This window comes from Chelon labrosus, assembly GCF_963514085.1.
Source record: "Chelon labrosus genome assembly, chromosome: 21".
Classification (NCBI taxonomy): domain Eukaryota; kingdom Metazoa; phylum Chordata; class Actinopteri; order Mugiliformes; family Mugilidae; genus Chelon; species Chelon labrosus.
In genome coordinates this window covers 17,799,482-17,818,725 of record NC_140354.1, presented here as the reverse complement: position 1 = coordinate 17,818,725, position 19,244 = coordinate 17,799,482, and the positions used below count along the sequence as shown (strand labels likewise).

General features: G+C 42.0%; 3 protein-coding genes across 3 annotated transcripts; 1 reads left to right on the top strand and 2 right to left on the bottom strand.

The window, feature by feature from the left end:
* Positions 1–2,162: 2,162 nt before the first annotated feature.
* On the bottom strand, positions 2,163–4,087 carry tmem205 (transmembrane protein 205). The gene is made up of 4 exons (XM_084571447.1): positions 3,987–4,087; positions 3,341–3,447; positions 3,104–3,267; positions 2,163–3,009 (listed from the first exon to the last, which is right to left on the bottom strand). Exons 2-4 carry the CDS (start codon positions 3,438–3,440, stop codon positions 2,707–2,709), a joined length of 567 nt encoding a protein of 188 aa, XP_084427573.1. The 5' UTR covers positions 3,441–3,447; positions 3,987–4,087; the 3' UTR covers positions 2,163–2,706.
* An 823-nt stretch (positions 4,088–4,910) lies between these two features.
* On the top strand, positions 4,911–8,432 carry elof1 (elongation factor 1). Its single transcript, XM_084571423.1, has 4 exons — positions 4,911–5,046; positions 5,928–6,050; positions 6,138–6,208; positions 6,298–8,432. The coding sequence occupies exons 2-4, from the start codon at positions 5,935–5,937 to the stop codon at positions 6,360–6,362; spliced, it is 252 nt and encodes an 83-aa protein (XP_084427549.1). The 5' UTR covers positions 4,911–5,046; positions 5,928–5,934; the 3' UTR covers positions 6,363–8,432.
* Positions 8,433–9,069: 637 nt separating this feature from the next.
* Positions 9,070–18,467, bottom strand: cnn1b (calponin 1, basic, smooth muscle, b). The gene is made up of 7 exons (XM_084569954.1): positions 18,377–18,467; positions 12,815–12,936; positions 12,642–12,708; positions 11,547–11,684; positions 11,221–11,337; positions 10,665–10,811; positions 9,070–9,446 (listed from the first exon to the last, which is right to left on the bottom strand). The coding sequence occupies exons 1-7, from the start codon at positions 18,434–18,436 to the stop codon at positions 9,201–9,203; spliced, it is 897 nt and encodes a 298-aa protein (XP_084426080.1). The 5' UTR covers positions 18,437–18,467; the 3' UTR covers positions 9,070–9,200.
* Between the last annotated feature and the right edge of the window lie 777 nt (positions 18,468–19,244).

Genomic DNA, 19,244 nt, shown 5'->3' with positions numbered 1-19,244 from the left:
TGCTTGATGCATGCCAATGATTTGACCCTTCTCAAACAGACTAACTTCTTTCCCACGACTACAGGATGTGTCTTTAGACATGGTTGTTTAAGAAATGAGAAGCTACTCATTGCATCAGTTAAATAACTTGTTGCCAGCTGAAAGATAATCACCAATGCAGTAATTATCCAATAGGAGGCTCGTAGCTATTTGCTTAGTTAAATCCAAGTGGTGACTTTCATTTTTTTTTTTTTTTTTTTTGGCTAGGCAGTGTATTTTAAAACCACAACACCCATGAAGCTAAGTTTCAATTTTGCAAGTGTGTCCTTGTGTTACATCATCAGCCTGATAAACATTAGCTCCGCCCACTGTCTGTGGCAGGAAGAGATGTCTCCACAGACACCCAGTTTTTCAGAACACTGTAAATTAAATGTGCTCCGTGTGATTTCATCACCGAGTCCTGGGCTCAATCACCACTGAGTTGCGCAATCTGGCCGTAGCTCGTGACTTTTTAGATAAGATTTACACTTTAATCCATCAAAAATAACAAATGTGAAAACGATATGTTGTGGTTTTGCAAGCGTTGTGAGTGGCGAGCTAAGTTGGTGCCTATTTATTGGTGAAAAAGTAGAAGTAAATCAGAAAATTCACTGTAAAATTTCCTGCTAATCTGTCTATAACACACATTTGTCTTATATGCATCAAATATTATAGGGAAAAATAAGTATGTTTCTGTATGTGAGGCCTTGCTGGTGCATTTTGCAGAGACGCTGATCAGCTAAATCTGAGTTCTGAGTGTCTGTGGTGAATGTTTGTATCAACCCGTGCGGCCCAGTCATTGATAAATTCTACTTTCTATTAGGAGCTCAGCGTAGGTGCATTATCCATCACCGAGATTAGACGCTTGCAAATTAGCCCCTACATTTCCACATTAGAGATGACTGGATAAAGCAGCTCGAGACTCCCAGACTCATAATTAATTTAGCCGTGCGCCGCGTTGCCGCAGGGCTCCTCTGCAGTATCGGTAAAAAAGCTCCAAGACTGAACCAGCAGCAAGTTTACAGAGAGCGCCACTACTGCCACTGCCACTGCTGCTGTGACTTTCACTTACTTACTTTCCAGTGAAATTCATTTCCTTGTACGGCTCAGGAATGAAGCTGGAATGGTGGAACTTGTCTCCAGCGCTTCCTTTTGTTTCCCCACTTCCTCATGTTTTTACTTTGCACGCCCTGATTTCAGGAATTTCAACAGTTTATGGTTCTTTCTCCAGGACTTAAACGTGTCTAGACCTTTCTATTTAATGTATATATATATATTTCTGTGCATGTATTTATATGTAGATTTACAGTTATTCTAACCTACAGTTGTGCCAACTAGTCAAGCTGGATTGAAGATAAGAACGTTTCAGCTGCAATCTGTCTCCCTTGCCAAGAAGAGGTGACTGGATAAACTTGTTCTCTGTTTAAACACGCTTTGTTTCCTGATGCCACAGCGATGGGCAACCTGACAGGACAGCTCAAGACCTACTAGACGCCTCGCAGTGTCTAATCGCTCTGCTTCCTCAACACACTTGGACGAACTTCCTCGTAGAGTCTGCCAACGAGGGACACCGATATCCCAGCAAAGATAAAACAATCAGAGGGAATTCTGTCTGTTTATATGCGACTCTATTTTCATTGGCCGGGGGAGAGAGATGGAAATTAAAAACCTCGATCGCGGCCTTGAAAGGGCCAGCACTGATTGCATTTGGGGGAGAAAAAAAAAGCTCAATCCATTTACTTTCAGCCCCGGTGCTTTTTTTTTTATATTGAAATGACTCCATTACGATCCATTAGCGCCCATACCGCAGGGACAGTGCCTTCCCCTCGGCTCGTGGCTGGCCGGCAGAGCGCCGTTCTCTGCAGTTTCAAGGCCGCTCCTCTCAAAATCTGAAGTGCGTCACCGGTAATTAAATTAAAACCTGGCTATTTCCACATGCACGGGTCTGCGTTCACTCGTGGGCGTGAAACCAGCAGAATTAAAGCTTCTTTACAAACTGATTTCATTAAGTGTTTTTGGTTTTAGTGCGTAAAGATAATAATGATAACAATAGAGACAAGTGGATGCAAATGATCACAATCGCAGTGTTAATTCAACATGGCTGACTATTTTAAAAAAAAACAACACATATTTCAATTACAATATCATGAAATATAACTTCATTTTATTACAAATGAAATGTGCTATGAAGAGATTTGTGTCCAAACATCACCCCCTGCTGGAGACGCAGTGAACTGCCCCACAAAGCACCTGTCCTCATTCTCATTTTTAATTTTTAAAGATTATTTTTCTTTCTTTCTTTCTTAAAAGCAATAAAATTAAATACAAACATGAGAAAAAAAATAAAAAGTCATCGTATTCTGCGAGGTGGCGTTATTTAAACACTGACTGACAAGCCCACTAAAGAAGCGGCAGTGGTTTTTTAGGACGCTCACCGGAAAGCGAGGCATCCGTGCACATAAGGACACTTGGTGTAGATAAAGTAGAACATTTTTTTTAGTGTAATTAAATTTAAATAATGCTGCTTAGACTTTTATTTAACTCTATACGTACATTATTGTTTGTCTTGAGTCACTTGATGTGAAATACTGCGATAATAATAATATGTGATAAACAGCTACTGACCTGAAACTAATTACCAGTGATCAACAGAATTGTTTTTAATCTGAAAGCACGACCAGCTCTCCTCTAAATGGTGGACAGATTCAGAGCGATGTAGACCAAATTAGTCGTGGTGCAGATGAACCCTATCAGGTTGCAGAGGCTGGACAGCCCGTGGTAGCGGCCGAATTTACTCTTGAGGGCTCCGTACTTGGGGTCCTGCTCTCTGAGCTTGGCGTACGCCTCTTTCTCGCTGCCCAGGCCAACCTGGTTCCCCAGGCCGTGCTCCGTCTCCACCTCCCTCATCTGGAACATCACCTCGGTGGCGGCGGGGCCGAACCACTGGGCGTTCAGACCGGCCGTGACCAGCGCCACGAAGTACAGGGCCATCTGCAAGACGAGAAGGGGATGCGTTACGCCGCACAAGGCAACACGGCGGGATTTTTTATTAAAATAAGGCAAATGTGTTGTTTGACGAACCGACCTGCACGCTTTCATGCCAGTCCAGCAGCTCTCTGGGGTGGTACACGGCGTACACGGCCAGGTTGACGAAGTTACTCCCCAGCAGGAAGTAGAAGTACAAAGGGAAGAGCTTGCTCTGCACCAGGCCGAAGGTGTGTCGAGTCACCTGCCTCACCAGCGCGAAGCCTGCGGGGCACCGACGGCAGATTATGAAAACGCAAACGCTGCACACCGCGGCCTCAGTTCGTGCTCCACGTACCTGCGATGAAGGAGACCCAGACCTGCATGCCCCAGGAGAAGGACAGCACCAGGAGGTGTGACACTTTGACCAAGTCCGTTGGCTCCCCCTCTGTTGGCATGGTGTCGCTTCAAAGAAAAGTATACGCACAGTTAGTCTAGAATAAAACCTTACTTTCTTATAGTGTAATTGTGGCACAAACTGATCTTAAATCTGATCCAGATTAACGTGTGCAATTAAATATACTCTACTTTAGATGCTCTGATGTGCAGGACTAATTAGAGCAACATTAAGGCTAAGCAAACAGGCCCAAAGAGATAAAGTCTCACTGGGGGGCTGGTCCTCCACATGTGCAGCAGACCTGATAAACTCCCAGAGTGAGATAAGAGGCAAGGCAGAGGCAAAAGCGGGAAAACACATTTCAAAAATTCACAATGAAAACACCCTAAACGCATTAAAGAGAAAGCGGTAAACACGAGAGAGAAGCAGCGGACAGGTACACCAGGTGACAGGTTAAAAGTGTCAGTAACAGCCGGTGAAGCTAACCAGCTTTAGCCTCTGAGCTAACAAGACAGTTACACAAGTTTGACCTCGTCACCGGTGCCGGCTTCTTCTGCACTTCACCTGGACAACTTCTCACTGCGCACGCGAACAAGTGTACACTCACCTTTTGTTCGTTTTGTTTAAGGGGTAATGCGGAATGACAGCGACAAATTGGTAGGATCCAAGGTTCAGCGGATGAACGCGGAGACACTTCCTCTATCACAAAATTCAGCAAGCCAAGCCCCGCCCCTCAAAGAAAAACCAACCAATGGCGTTCCTCGCAAAGGATACGCGTCATATTGTGGCGTTTCTGATTGGTTTTGCTCGGATGTTTACCTTCACAGGCCCCTCCCCCCTTTTTAACTGTCATCACAAACGGTTTTCTGTAGTTTCTTTAGGTCGAAAGAACCGTTAAGATGTTTTTAATACAAAAAAAATAAAAATGTAATTAATTTATTTTACCTTTATGGCTATTTAACCGTCAAATAATGCGATTTCAAGTGTGCAATTTTGGTTTGTTACAATAAAAATAATAATACACAAGAATACATGTTATTGGCGTAAATTTGTGGCGTAAATTTTAGAGTACTATCACATATTGTGATCAATATTTAATCCATACACACCATGCTAATGATGGTTGCAAATAAAGCTGTTTTAATCTATGTAAGTCTACTTTTTTGACGGCAAAATACTGATTAAGTAAAGGTTAAGGCCTCCCAGTTGTTAAATAACATGTAAACACTTAATAAAGGTGAATGAATAGTAGGCAAAGTGCAGCCAACCAAACTGTCAGCGGTTTTGAATTCATTTTGGCTGGTTTAGGTGATTTTTAAATCGCCTAAATGACATTTGTTCGCTAATTTATTTATTTTTAAATTATTCTTTTATTCGTCTTTATTTAAATATATATATACGTTCTTGTTATATCTGCATTTGTACGTTTATTAAATTCATTATCTTCTGAAACGCTCTCACTTCTCCATCTCTACCAGTTTGTATCTAACTGGCGGTGGGAGCCGGACAACGAGATCCGCCATTGGATACTTTTTTGGACCAATCACGTCCCGAGCTGCATCCCAACCAACCAATCAGCGGCCTCCTCGGCGAGATGCTGCATCCGGATCAAATTGAATTGAAATTCAGAGCATCCTCCGCTGCTTCGAGCATCTTTATTTATTTCGGTAAGTCAGCCGTAATGTCGACCGGCTACCGAGGAAAGCTGCTACGTGTAAAGAGATGAAAACGGTTTATCTTTTACATTTTAAACTCAACTTCGAAAAGCAATTTTTTTATTTAAATTTATTTGAAGCAGTTTTTTTTTTTTACACACATGCTAGCAGCTGTTAGCGAGTTAGCTGCTAGCATGTAGCGGTAGCTTTGTGTTTGCTGATCATGTGTGTCATTATTTGGGTGAATTTTAAAATAAATGAATAATTTTAAAGCTCGAAACAGCAAGCCGTGGCTTTAATAAAACACAATTAAACATTTAAACGCACACTGTAAGCTACGTGAAGTAGCTATTAATGACATAACGTTGAGTTGTTTATGTGCATGTTTTGATCACATGACTTTAGCTCCTTCTGTGTAAGTCGATTATGATTGAGCCGTTATTGATAAACATGTTTGTTTTAACTTAATTATCATAGAGCTTAGCTATGGAGTTAAAGGGAAGAGTCAGAACTGTTTTGGAGGCGCAAGGGAAGACACGATGTTGGGTCATATTTGTTGGACAGCCCTGTTGGAGATGGTTGTAAACATTAGGGGCAAGCAATCAGTGCCAGGATACACAATACAGGACGGGCCAAAACGTTTGGACACATCCCAGAGTGTTTGCAGTCAAACTAACACAGAATATCGAGTGAAACAAATGCGTATATTCTGTGTATGTGACCCCACTTGCCCCTCGGTGAGTACACTGTGCTACAGTGGTGGAGAAATTTAAACTATCTGTGTAAAAGAGTTCAAAAGGCAAAGGGGTGTGGAAGAGTCTGTAGATAATAAATAAAACAACAACAGCAACAAAAGAAGAAACTTTCTCGTCTGTTTTTTCCCGTACCTGCAGAGACGCAATGGGGCGCAGGAAGTCAAAGAGAAAACCGCCTCCCAAGAAGAAGATGACAGGTAACCTGGACACCCAGTTCACTTGCCCTTTCTGTAACCACGAGAAGTCCTGCGACGTCAAAATGTAAGTAAGTCCTTGCATTTCCCAAATAAATGTTATATAAATACGTGCATTAGAGCGACGTGACTGAAGTAATTGATAATTTTCCAGGGAGCGAACTCGCAACACGGGGATTATATCGTGCAGTGTTTGCTTAGAAGAGTTCCAGACTCCAATCACCTGTATCCTTTTAATCCTTTATTATTTCGTTTAAACGTAGCGGAGACGGCGTGTGCACTTGGGTTTCGCCCTTAACCTTTTTTCTCGACAGATTTGTCCGAGCCAGTGGATGTTTACAGCGACTGGATCGATGCCTGTGAAGCAGCCAACCAGTAGTCGCATTCCTCCGAACTCACCTTCTCTCTAACCTCACCTTCTGCTCGTTCCCGAAATCAAAACATTTAGTTTTTCACTCTCAGCTTGTGTCTTCTGTTGCTCCGGCGTTGCTCCGCCTGGCTGGGCCAGAGTGTTGCACGGCTGTTCTGACAGTAACCCGTCTCCCACACTGTTCTCAGTGTAAACGTCTTCACGTCTTATATCGGCGAGAAGTTTATTTTAATTAGATCCTGTCTTATTATGTACGTCTGAACGTTCCCGTTTGTCCATTTTTCATTCTTTGTGGTTAATGTTTAAAAGAAATGGAGTATTTATGTTGTATTTAGTAGATTTCTTTTTAATTTTCAATCATGTCACAAATGCACTGATATCCTTTTTTTTGTTTTTTTGATACACTGCCAAATCTTTTATTTTTTACTTAAATTAATTTATATAATTGGTAGAGAAAGGCGAAGTTCTGTCACCTTTGGTGGACGAAGTAGGACTTTATTTTTGAAAAACACAAAACAGAAAAACGTACGGTAAGGACGTGAATGTGATTCGATTTAAGAGTCGGTTCAGCTCGTTAGTGAAGTCGCGTTTTGTCGTAGAAATTGTACCATTTGGTTTTATTTTAGACTGTAAAACACCGCGACGTATAAAAGAAACAAGTGAAAATCGCTGCTATTTATTTATTTATTTCAATCTTCGGCAGCTATTTTGGAAAAAGAAATATGTTAATGTGAATCATGAAGACATATCGTAAGCAAGTTTTTGGGTCCATTGTCTTTTTAATTACGTTACAGTTTTATGACAAACCGCGACTTGTTAAACTACCTTTAAAAATTCACAAACATTATATGATTAATTTATAGCACAATTCAAACAGAATCAAAAAATTGAATACCGTACATATTTTTTCCAAATTAAAGGTCCCATGACGTCCACGGGAAGACGCGGCTTAGCCTCTCTCGAGTAACAATCAATTTTCCTCAACCATGTAGTTTCTAAAGTGTATTTCACATTTGTGTATTTTGAGAAAAGAAAACCACGACCGTATTTTTTAAGTGTTTTTATTGCACAAATGTCATGTTTAGTGAAAGGCATATAGAGGAGAAAAAAAAAGTTAGCAAAGATATTGGGGAAAAGAGAAAAAAAAGCCAACACGTTAGGGTGAAATGTTACTTGACATTTACTCAACACTATTCTGGGTATCAGAGGGTATCGGTGAAGACAAATTAATGCACTGTTAAATAAAGAAAAAGGAAGAATCTACGTTGGTTTAACACGGGGAACGTTTAGAGATTTAGAGTCGTTAATTTAAAACACAGTAAATGAACATGCACTTTTTTCCCCCCTGTCTGTCTATTAAAGTCTTACAACACTAGATGGCACACTTCTACAAGTCCTAAATCATGGCTGCTGGAGTGTGATGCAGCACAATTTAGCAATTTAAAATTCAAAGCCAATATGAAAGTGTGTATACATATACATATACATAACTACTACCTAAAGTGGCAGCTCTAACCGTACAATAACATTACATTCAAGAAATTCGGTGGGTTATCAGTATGACGCAGAAATTATTTGCCATGATTCACAGTAGCTAATATCTGCAAGCCCTGGCTTTATATTGCAATTTACTACCAGCGTTGGACAAAATACTCACACTATTATTACTTTAAATACTCTACTATCAATTGAATTGCAGTGCAGTAGAAGTATAGAAGGGCTTCGAATGGAAATACCGAAGGATAAGAGTCGGAAAATTGTAGTATTTGAGTAAATGTACATTCCACCACTGCACACAGGGTGAGGCCAGGTAAAGTGCAAATAGAGCAAAAGAACAACCCTAAAGACGAAAGTATTCTAAGGCATAAGGAAAAGTAGAAAATGTTTCCGAAAGGATGGTTGGAAAAGGAAAACAGGACTCACATGCGGCCCAAGAACTATTGATGACTACCAAACTTCAAACTGGATACCACCGCACATACATTTAGTCCTTTTATATTAAAAAAAAACCAAAACAAAACACAGTGGACCATGTCTCTCATAACCTTTTTCAGAATACTTTCTCAAAAAAAAAAAGACATGTATATTAGCCCTGTAAAAATTGCATAGTGCGTAACTCTGCAGGCTTGGCAACATGACTATTTGTCAGCGCAGGTGCTCACGAAACAAAGCAATGTCCGCGCAAAAGCTACAAGTCCTCCTGCGTCGTGCGTCCAGATCAGTCTCTGGTCCGTGGAGCTTCAACGTCGTCCCGCGGGGAGGAGTCCTCCGGTGCGGGCGTGAACTCGACTGGGTCAATGTTCTATAGCACCAACACGGTCACTTGTTTCCTATCAAGGAACTTAAACTTAAATTCGGCTTCATCAGTGTTCAAAACTGGATGGGAAGGGTTCAGATGTGAGGCGAAGGGTATGAACACGGTCAAAAATCTCTAATTACAATGCAAAGTATAAAAAGCCGTAGAAAAAAAAAAAAAAAATCTATAAATAGCACAGGTTGATAAATCTCAACCTTTGAGTGGTGCGTGGGTGTTTTAAGCAGTAATAATGTTAACCAGAGCGACAGAAGTTGGCGTAAAACTCTTTGACGTAAGGTCAGTGTAAACACTTGTCTTCTTTTACTCATGGAAAGGCAAACAATAGATTCCTAAGAATAAAAACATGTTTAGAAAAAAAAAAAGGGGGGATGAAGACGACAATGACGTCAATCAGTGTTAAATAACAGTCTGGGAGGTTTTGCTCGTCACAAAGACAGTCGCGGTTGGTCGTCTTAAAAGTTAAAGCAAAGAACGAGGAGGAGGAGGAGGAGGAAGAGGGGAGGCAAGGGGCGAGGCTGTCCGTGGTTTTCTTAGTCAGAATACTGGTTGTAGCCGTCAAACTCCACCTCGCTCCCGTTGTTATAGTAGGCATCGGTGGGGTTTGTGCAGTACTTGTTGTCGTAGACCTGGCGGGGCAGGCCGTAGGTGGTCATCCCCTGTTGGGAGGCCACTTTGTTGGTGCCCATCTGCAGAGAGATGGTGGTGGTGTCACAGTTCTCCAACTCCAGCTTCTTGTCAAAGATGTGTCTCCTAGTTCCCGGAGCTGTCATGCCAGCCTGGGACAGAAAGCAAGACGGAGGGGTTTTTAATTAAGGGATTTATAAAAGGTACTAACAATACTTCTATTCCTCTCAAATTCCATTCAAATAGCTGAACTTATCCCCAACATTTCCATGTGCCCTCTTGCACCCAAATAAGTCTGGGAATCACAGCGAAAGCACGAAATGTACATAGCTGAAAAAAGTCCTCATTGGCAACTTATGGGGTGTCAGGATGGGAGGATGCACTACGGTGATTTCTGAATAGGAACATCAACGTACTTCATGATGTCTGGAAAATCGCGTTAAAACATATTTGTCATTTGCAGGACAGTCTGTTGGAATGGGTCGTAAACATTAGAGACAAGGAATCAAACTCAGCCCCAGGGACTACAGTACTAGTACTAGTACTAAAAACAAACTTCCCACAATTTTGCATTCTGGGGATACCTGGCTGTCCCAAGTCCACACAGGTTACCTCAAGATACACCTTCGATAAAACGGGCGGGGCAACGACACATCCAGGTGTCTCAAATGTACTCGGTCAGAGGACACACAAATTCATAATTCGGTGTTGGTTTTCATAGAACAAGAAAAAGATACACTAGTCAAAGTACATACACAAACACTGTTGATGCGTTCATACGACGCACGCCTACAATCCATAATTCCTCGGTTGACTCTCTCATTTCAAAGAAAAACACCAAATCATCGTTAATCACTGGTTGTCCTTCGCAGGTTAACTGCTTTCTCATTCAGACTATACACCTTCCTTTGAGCATCTTGTCAGAAACAATGCTTGGACACTTTCTAAATTTTAGCTCATCCTTCAAGACCGCCAGAAATGGTGACCTCATAGAACTGTGGTTACATTTGTAACTTTTTCTCACCGTTCTCGCACCGTTTTAATAAGAGTTGAGGACATAACACAACACTAAGACCCAGAACTAAACTGTAGATGGTAGCAATTGCCCTAGACATTTTAGGTCATTTGAAATATGCTTCGTAAAAGGATGTAAACATTTTTATAATGTACTTTTTGCACTAAAACAAACGGAAAAGTTGTGATTATTTGTAGGTTATTATGCTATTGTCTTACTAGTCCGGACCCCTTGAGATCAAATAGGGCTGTATGTGGCCCCTGAACTAAAATGGGTTTGACACCCCTGCAGTAGAGGAATGTTACGGAAGTTCAGTCACGATTTTTTTAGCGTAAAGTCATACATCTCTCCTTACCTGGCTAGCTCCCTTGTTGGTGCCCATCTGTAGGCTGATGGTAGATTGGTCCATGGGGTTGTCCATGCCTATCTTGGCATCATAAAGGTGGCGTCGTGTCCCATAGGAAGTCATGCCCTTTTGACTGGCAAGCTTGTTGGTGCCCATCTGGAGACGCAGTGAAATGAAAGGAGCCTAAGTATAGTCTAGTCATTGTTGTTCCCTAAAGTCTTTGTACACAGAATGGGAATCATTTAAGAGGTAATGCCTAAGGTGGTAGATTATTCATTTATCGCTTATCCATTAACACATTGGTCCTAGGTTATATTTGCAAATCAGGACAGCTGTGTGAAGATTCCTATATACCTCATACAACACCACTTCAAAGAAATTTAAATGTTCCTCTAAGAGTTTCCCAGAAAGATTCATTGAACGTGAACCAAGCAGGAGGTAAAATGACAGCCCCCCCTGGGAAGCATCCAGGCCACCAGAACTTCTCTGGATACCTTCTTTCTACCATATGAAAGACTGGTCATAAAGTAGTAGATTACAAGTTTAGCATTTCGGCATCTCTGACCTGCAGGCCTATGATGTTGCGTCCCTCCCTGAGCTTCTCAGGGGCGAAGCGCCGCTGCTGTTTCTCAGCGTACTTCACTCCTATGTCGTACTTGGAGCGGAAACCTTTGGACTTGGCCTGCGGAGGAGAAGCGGCAGAGACAGAAAGGAAAATGACGGTAATAGAGCGATTCTTTTTCAAAAGGTAGAAAGATGACGGAAATACGGCCGTGTGTATAATTACAAAGATCAGATGCTAGTGTACAGACAGTGGTGAGTACAGTAAGGCACCAACACAAGGCTGTAATGTAATGGATCTCACTGGAATAACAGTTTAGCTGCCCTCACCATTCCAGCCAGAGCGATGAGTGTGGACTGGACCTGAGTGTGGTTGCAATTCTCAAATAGATCGTTGGCCTCAAAGATGTCATGTGGCTTCAGGCCGTAGTCTGTGATGCCACGGACAAAATTTCCTATGTTTTCCAGCTGAGGAAAAACAGGGAGAGTAGAAAATGGAATCAGTTGACAAGTGCAGTGCTTGAAAATCTAATCCTTATGCAGCAAAGACAATAATCTGTGATGGTTGTCATCGGTTCTCCACTTTGGGAATTTAGCTTATTTGCTTTGATTCGTTGCACTCTTACAAGTACAGTTAATATGAAGAAACAGCTTGTTGGAAGTTAGCTTAGCACAAATGACAATTGCTAAATACGCCAATCAGGCATGACCACCTGCCTAATATTGTATAGGTCTCCCTTGTGCCTCCAAACAGTTCTGACTCAGAATGGACATGGGTCTTCTGAGGGTGTCCTGTGTTAGTTGGGGGTCTTTAGGTCCTATTGAGGGGAGGGACATCTGTGCATCATCCCACAGATACTTGATCAGTTTGGAATCTAGTGAATTTGGAGGCCAGGTCAACACCTTGTGCTGTTCTTCATGTTTTTTTGAGTTGTTCCTAAAGCGTTTTTGTGGTCGCATCCTTCTGGGAATGGCTGCTGCCATCAAGGAGCCTGGTCTGGTCTAGGTGGGTGGTGCATGTCTAAGCAACATCCACATGAATGAATGCCAGGTCCAAAAGTTTCCCAGCAGAACATCAAATTGTCACAAGGTGGTCAATGGTATTCACTTCCCCTGTGAGTGGTTTTAATGTTGTGCCTGATCGGTTTAACGGCGCGTGCGTTCTCAGAAGTGTTGATATCACGATGACATTTTTCATAAACATGCTTCAATCCACCCTTAAAAGCTCAGGTTGCTTTTTGTAGGTTCTGTAAAAGGCTCATAAAAGCCACACTTAGATGGGCTACGTTTGATATGGCAGCAACTTCGTGGAATGTAAATAAAAGTCTTTGTCGTCAGTGCCAGTGGCAGCAGACGAATCGACTTCCACATGTTTCTGGAAAAGGACCTTCACTTTGATCACATTCAGGATAACTAAGACTTTACCTGGTGCCAGTTTTGATTGGAGTTGTTGATCTTTTTCACAGAACCTGGCTGGAGAACATTAATGAGTCTACAAAGGCAGAGAAAGAATGCGTCAGAGGCGTCTCCTTTTAGGGGGATCACTCAATAATAAAGTTCCTGGGCTACATGTACCCTTCCAGTCTCTATCCACTCACTCGCACAACAGGACTCCATCCTTCAGACTCTCCATGAAGTTGTCCCCAACCTTTTTGCCGGTCACATCCTGAATCCACAGCCTCAGCTCTTCTTCCTTCTGTGGGTCATACTTCCCTGCCAGCTGAAAAAATAAAGCAGAGGTCAGCGGTGAAACACTTGACCAGACCTGTGCTTTTTAATTTTCTTTCCGACGTGGCAGAGCAACACACAGAAAACAGTTTAATACAAAAATCATACACAATTGGAACTAGTTATTTTAAAAACGGTCCATCAGTTAAGTCACACTTAGAACATTAAAACAATACCACAACATTAAAGAGGCCATGTTGTGCTCATTTACAAGTTCAATATTTTATTTTGGGGGTCTACTGCCATAGGTTTACATGATTTAGTGTCCATAAATGCTGTTATTATCCTCATACCGGACACTTCTTTAGTATCTCTTTACACCTACTCACTGAAATGCCCCATTTCTTTCGCTACTGTCTCTTTAAGGCCCCTCCCCCACGAAAAGCCCAGTCTCCTCTGATTGGTCAGAGCTTTTTGAACAAATAGTTTTTGATTAAACGCTTAGAGGATGTATCTTATCTCATATTTACGATTTACCCGTACTTAAATCCGTCTCCTACGGTAAATTCCGTGTTTTTATAATCGTATGAGCCAATACGGTAGGTCCCTGTAACGTTTTCTTTTTACCTGCGGGTAACAAATTACTTTTAAGTTCAGAGAAAAAAACAAAAGTTCATATAAATTAGATTTCATTTAGTTATAAAGTTGTGTGCTATAATGCCTCGACATGTGTACCAGACCTCTTGGCCACGTATCCCGCACCATTGGCGCTAGTCAAGCTAAATAATGGTGAAGCTGAGGAGAGAGATCACTCCGATTGGCTTGCATTTCCATCTAATCCGAACATTCAAATCCACGAATAGTTTCACATGATCGTCTAGAATGGATAAACCGAAGACCAACTGATCAGCATGGTTCGGGAGAGGCCAGCTCTGTGCGACAGTCGGCAGCTAGCCTCCCAGCTAATTGTAGCTATTCCCGTTTTCCCTTTTTAACAATGAAGCCAGACTACTGCCACCTGCTGGTACGAAGACTTATCTCCTTTTAGAGCTGCAGTCTTTTGTGGTGTATTCAATTGTAACTTTCTTTTGTCAAAGTCGGCCTTAGTTGCCGATAGTTCTCGGATATCAGTTGGATGTGTCTAAAACCCGTAGGTCATCTAGAGTAGATAACCGAGTTTGAGCTATATAGACGAGCTGAATATACATTGCTTTTCTCATTCAGCTCATTTAAAATGTCCAAAAGGCCACCTGTAAATCAAAAATATGCTTAAATATTTTCCACCGTATGCCATCAATGGGAAAATGAAGATAACCTCAAAAGGAGTAGAAACGTCACTTAAATCTTTAAAAGGGTACACCCAAACGCAGACCTCACTTCAATAAAATATTCCATTTGAGGTTTTGTGTTACTAAAATAACAGCACTCACTATTTTCTTAATGGTTGTAGAGAGCCTCACTTTATAATCGACGGGGTTGTTTGAAGAGACCAGGAACCAAAATGAAAACGTAAAAAGGCCTGTGGACATTCCTGCATGTAGAAACTCACTGGCTCTCCCTCGATTCTCTCTCCATGTATTTCCTTATTGGCACAAACACTTTGCCCCAATACTTTGAATTCTGGTGTGGGGTGGGTTTAAGGCTAGCCCTTAGCCTCCCCCCCCCCCCCCCCCTCCCCCAACACTAACCCTAACCCCTTCCGGCACGCTCGCCCCCTTTTTCCTGAATGTTCTGCCGATAAGTCTTCACAGTCTGGGACCAGCAGCCAACACAAACAAGAATTTCAAAGCAGCAGGGATACCGTGGCTTCTAGTCCATCACACCAAACTTGGGAGAAACAGCTTCCCTAAACGCTCCTCCCTCTCCCTCGCCAATTGGCCGAGCTCATATTACCCCTCTCTCTCTGTGCTGCTTTCTTTTTTCTTTCACTCTCTCTCTCTCCCTTCTGCTCTCCCTCAGGGTTTTCCAGAATCTGCCCTTTTACAGCGGGGCCGTCTACTCAGGCAAAACCACGTCCGATAAAGGCAGGCCAAGATCGACAGGTCCTGCCTTCCAGCGGAGGAAGTTTGGTTTAGTTGTGTTGCCGTTTCACACGGAATCAGGAACTGGTTGTTTTTATGAGCCGTGACAGACAATTGATGCGTGACACACAGATAAGGCAAATAAATAAATAACAGAGCAGTTTGTGGGATCTTTTTTGTGGACTGGTTTGACATATTGTTGACTCAAAACCCTGCCATTAGCTCAATTAGATCAATTTAAAAATTGTCCACCAATTAAGGCACTCTCAGGCAGAGCAAGGAAAAGAAATATAGACTATTAGAAGCCTTCATTTCAGTGGAACACCAACCAGCTTCAACCTCACCTACGGTAAAAACAGATAGTTGACACCTGGCGCTCTTTATAGACAATACAATGGAAACAGTGATGTTCAAACAACATCGAAATATTAAAGAGGCCATTATTTTATTCTGGGGGTCTACTGCAATAGGTTTACTTGCTTTAATGTTCCAAAAGCACCTTTATATTCTCATACTGGACACGTCTTTAGCACCTCCGGTCTCTAAGGCTAAGGCTAAGATCTCCAAAACAAGTCCCAACAAACCCAAATTAACTAGTTTGAGTCGTCTTCACCACTCATCCAATTGGCGTTTCTAGTTCCAAAAGACTGGTTTTCATTAGGAATCGAATAAAAGGATGTTCATCAATGAGGATCTTCTAATTCTATTGAGTACTGGGTCATTAATGCACCCTCGTCGTGCGAGGTTCCGGTTTGCACCAACCGCAAAACTAAACTTTGAAGTAAAGACGCAACACGGACGAGTGGTGTAACGCATTCAAGAAAACTCTAGAAGGGTCCAGTTGTGACCTGGAAGTACTGAGATAATTTACTTCAGCCGAGACAATGTAATGTTTGCTTAAACGCTAAAGCATCTTAGCACAAGAAGAGAGGAAGAACGGACTCCATCGTGCCACGCTAGCATTAAGGAACATCTGCCGGTGACATCGGACCAAGAAAAGGTTGCAGTACGGTTTGCACCAATGTCTACCTTTTATTTTTTGGCAATGCAGGCTACTCTCCAAGTTTCTGTTATTGGACCTTTACCACTTAAAGATCTTTGTGGAGATCATTGTACTGCAGTGAAACCAAGCTTTGTGCATCTACGACGCCTCTACATTGGCTTTATTCAATCTCTGCAGAGTGAAGGATTCTGGGAATTCAATGTAAACAGATAGCAACACAAAACTGCAAATCTGGACTGAGTTATCGTGGATTTCATCCCTTATGTCCTGTCCTTTGTGTTTTCTTTAGGGTTCAATGTATCGCATAAAAAAAAATGTTAAAAAATAAAAATAATTCTGTTTATTAAATTAAATTGCTTAAGGTACCAAAAGTATAAAAACGATCCAATATATATTAGACTGCAGATCTTTGTATTGTTGTGACTGGTTGAGATTAATCAAACCACGGTGCTAAAAAATCTGTGTAGCAGTTAATCTGAGATTAATTTGAGGGGATGTTGCGATGATGATTGATTGAAAAGAAGGAAAAATGAAAAATACGTAACACAAATTAGGACTTTCCTCAAATTAAATGTCTGAGAAGGTAGGGGCAAATATACGCCAATGGGCCCCGACTGGCTAAGAAGCAACATGATGTATTTTAGTTCATCATATGTTTTTCATTTTTATCTTCTTTGGATAATTCTTTACTGAAATCACGGTTTTAGTAAAAAAAAAAAGAAAAATTACTTTTATATCTACTAAGAAGGAAAGCTTAAATAGTAAAATTCAACACTACAGTCAAAACATTTCAACTGATAGTCCGTTTAAAACATGATGGAACGCAGCGCAGGATCGTGGAAGTATTAAAAAAAAGAAAAAAGTGTTAGCCACCATTAGCTCATGTCATGCTGGACCAGCTGAAGGACCGAAAACTCTGAGAGAACTGTGTATGAAATGTTAAGTTTGTAAGAGGAACCGTGTCACTCGGCTCAGAGCCCACAGAGCGGAGGGTAAATAAGCGTCCACCTGTCTGCAAGTGATACGTGGAAAACCCCTGGAAAAAACACACAAACTCAGAAATACCTCCACGCCCCCACGCTACGCCTCCGCCTGCGTCCAAGTTCGCGAGCTGCTGGCACCGCTTTGTCTTCGCCATCCAGCCCCCCCACCCCCCCCCCCCGTCCACCTGTGTTCTGTCAGGACAGTGTTTTGTCATATTTGACTCTGGTGTAAACTGTTTAGAGTACGGACACTTTCTCATGTTCCAAGTCAGAGCCCGGTCACTCCTTAAAAGGCCATTAGATGATGCCGATGTACCTGTCAAGTCCCTCAGCCTCTGCTCCGCCCTGACGTCACGCCGCTGGAACTCGCCATCCCGGCATGGAGCCCCACTTCCACTCACTGTACTCCCATATAGAGGGTAGCGCCTTTTGAGTAGCAGTTATGAGAGGAATGCGGGCTTCACAGAGTGCCCCGCACCTCGGTGTGACATGAAGGCACCGCTGAGAGACGGTACTATTCAGGGAAGAGAGGCCACATCCCTCCATGACAATGACGAAGCTGGAAAAGAGACTCTGACTCATCTGCACACTGTCACGCGTTAATAAAATGCCAAAAATTCAGCCCACAGTTGTTACTACTTCCACTCCACTACATCTCCCAACACGCAGTCTTTTAACCAATGAAATCTGATGCGTTTGCAGAGATCATAACGGAACTAGCTCCAACACAAAGCCTCGTTTGCACGCTGAGGCATTTTAAATAATCTAATATTGCACTGTGCAATGATGTGCCACTTTTCCTGCAGAAGTACGTAAGTGAAAAGGCATTTTTTTGCACATTTTTTTGTACTGGTAGTTAAAATAATCTGCACTTTTCCCCTCAGTAAGAACAGTTTAATTTGGAAAATGCACATTCTTTCAAAACACATGCATCCCGACGTCCCTACAGGCTCATATCTGCCAAATTAACACGACTTCCTTTCGCTTTGATTTCTTGCAAGCAGAGGAGATCATTGACCCGGGAGCAGAGGAATAACAGGCGCGGGCTAAATTCCCTGACCTTTCGTAATCGCCCCAAATAATTTGGCCACTCAAGAACCTGCCCTCGGCTCCAAAACAATCATCTCCTTCACCGATCGCCCCCCCTCTACCCCAGAAAGTCAGGACACACGACCTGGCACCGGATCACAGCACGGACCCTTTTACTAATCATGTTAAACGCCTTTCAGTAGTTTGATATGCAAAAAAAATCTGTGCCAGGGGCTTAAAGATATCATATAAAGAACAATTTGAGTTCTTAAACTTTTTAAAGGTAGATATTATTTAGGAAAACTATTTAAAAACAGTTACAGATATGGTGTTTGCAGATGATTTGCTCCTGTTGACCTCTGATGGAGACCACCTGAGCAGCCAAAGCTCCAGCTGCAGTGTTTTTATTATTATTATTAATATTATTATTCTGTAAATGCATTTAAATAAACCTACCTTACTCTTGACCTCGGCAGAAAGTCCAAAGGCTGGACCGCTCCTGAAATGTGTTGACATTCTGTTGTTTCTGTCTATTTACAGTGAGGAGAGCTTTAAAAATGGAGAAGCAGGTTTCAGCTCTCTGTCCGAGGGCAGGAGGGCAGTCGCAACACACAGTCCTCAACACAAAAAAAGCAACAACAACAACAACAACAGGCACAACAACAAAAAAATAATAATAAATAAAAAATAAAAATTAAAAATTCCTCGGGGTCTCTTTCTCTCTCGTGTTGCAACAACTCGCCGCAGCCGCGCTCGGAACCTGCTCGGAGGACGCTCTGGGACAACTTTCCGACACTTTTCTGAATCTTTTTTAAACGCTTCCCATGTGTGTGCGCTCTGATTGGCCGCGGCCGCCGACCAATCGCGGCGCAGCCTCGCCGGGTCGAAGGGGGAGTGATGTCACCGCTCCGGTATTGGGATTTTTAATCGGTGTCACTTTTTCCGCCTTCCCGTCGCTCCTGGGACGACTCTCGCGTTAAGATGCGCTCTGCCGGTGTTATGTCACCGTCATGTTCGCCGGTCATAGTCTCAAAATACATTTTAAGCCCTCGAACAAACATCTGATCAACTACACATTGTATTCTAAGGTGTGAATCATCAAATATTCGCTAAATATACAAAGATTATTATATCATCTGCGCGTTTTATCTAAATTATAGAGGAAATATTTGTTAAAATATAAAAATAAAATACTGATTAACTGACTATTTTATTTATTAAGTGAACCCAGAGCCTGAACCTGACATAAAAATTACTGAAAATAAATCTAAATAAATAAATAATACAATAACTATCAAGAGTGAATACAATTTGACAACAATAA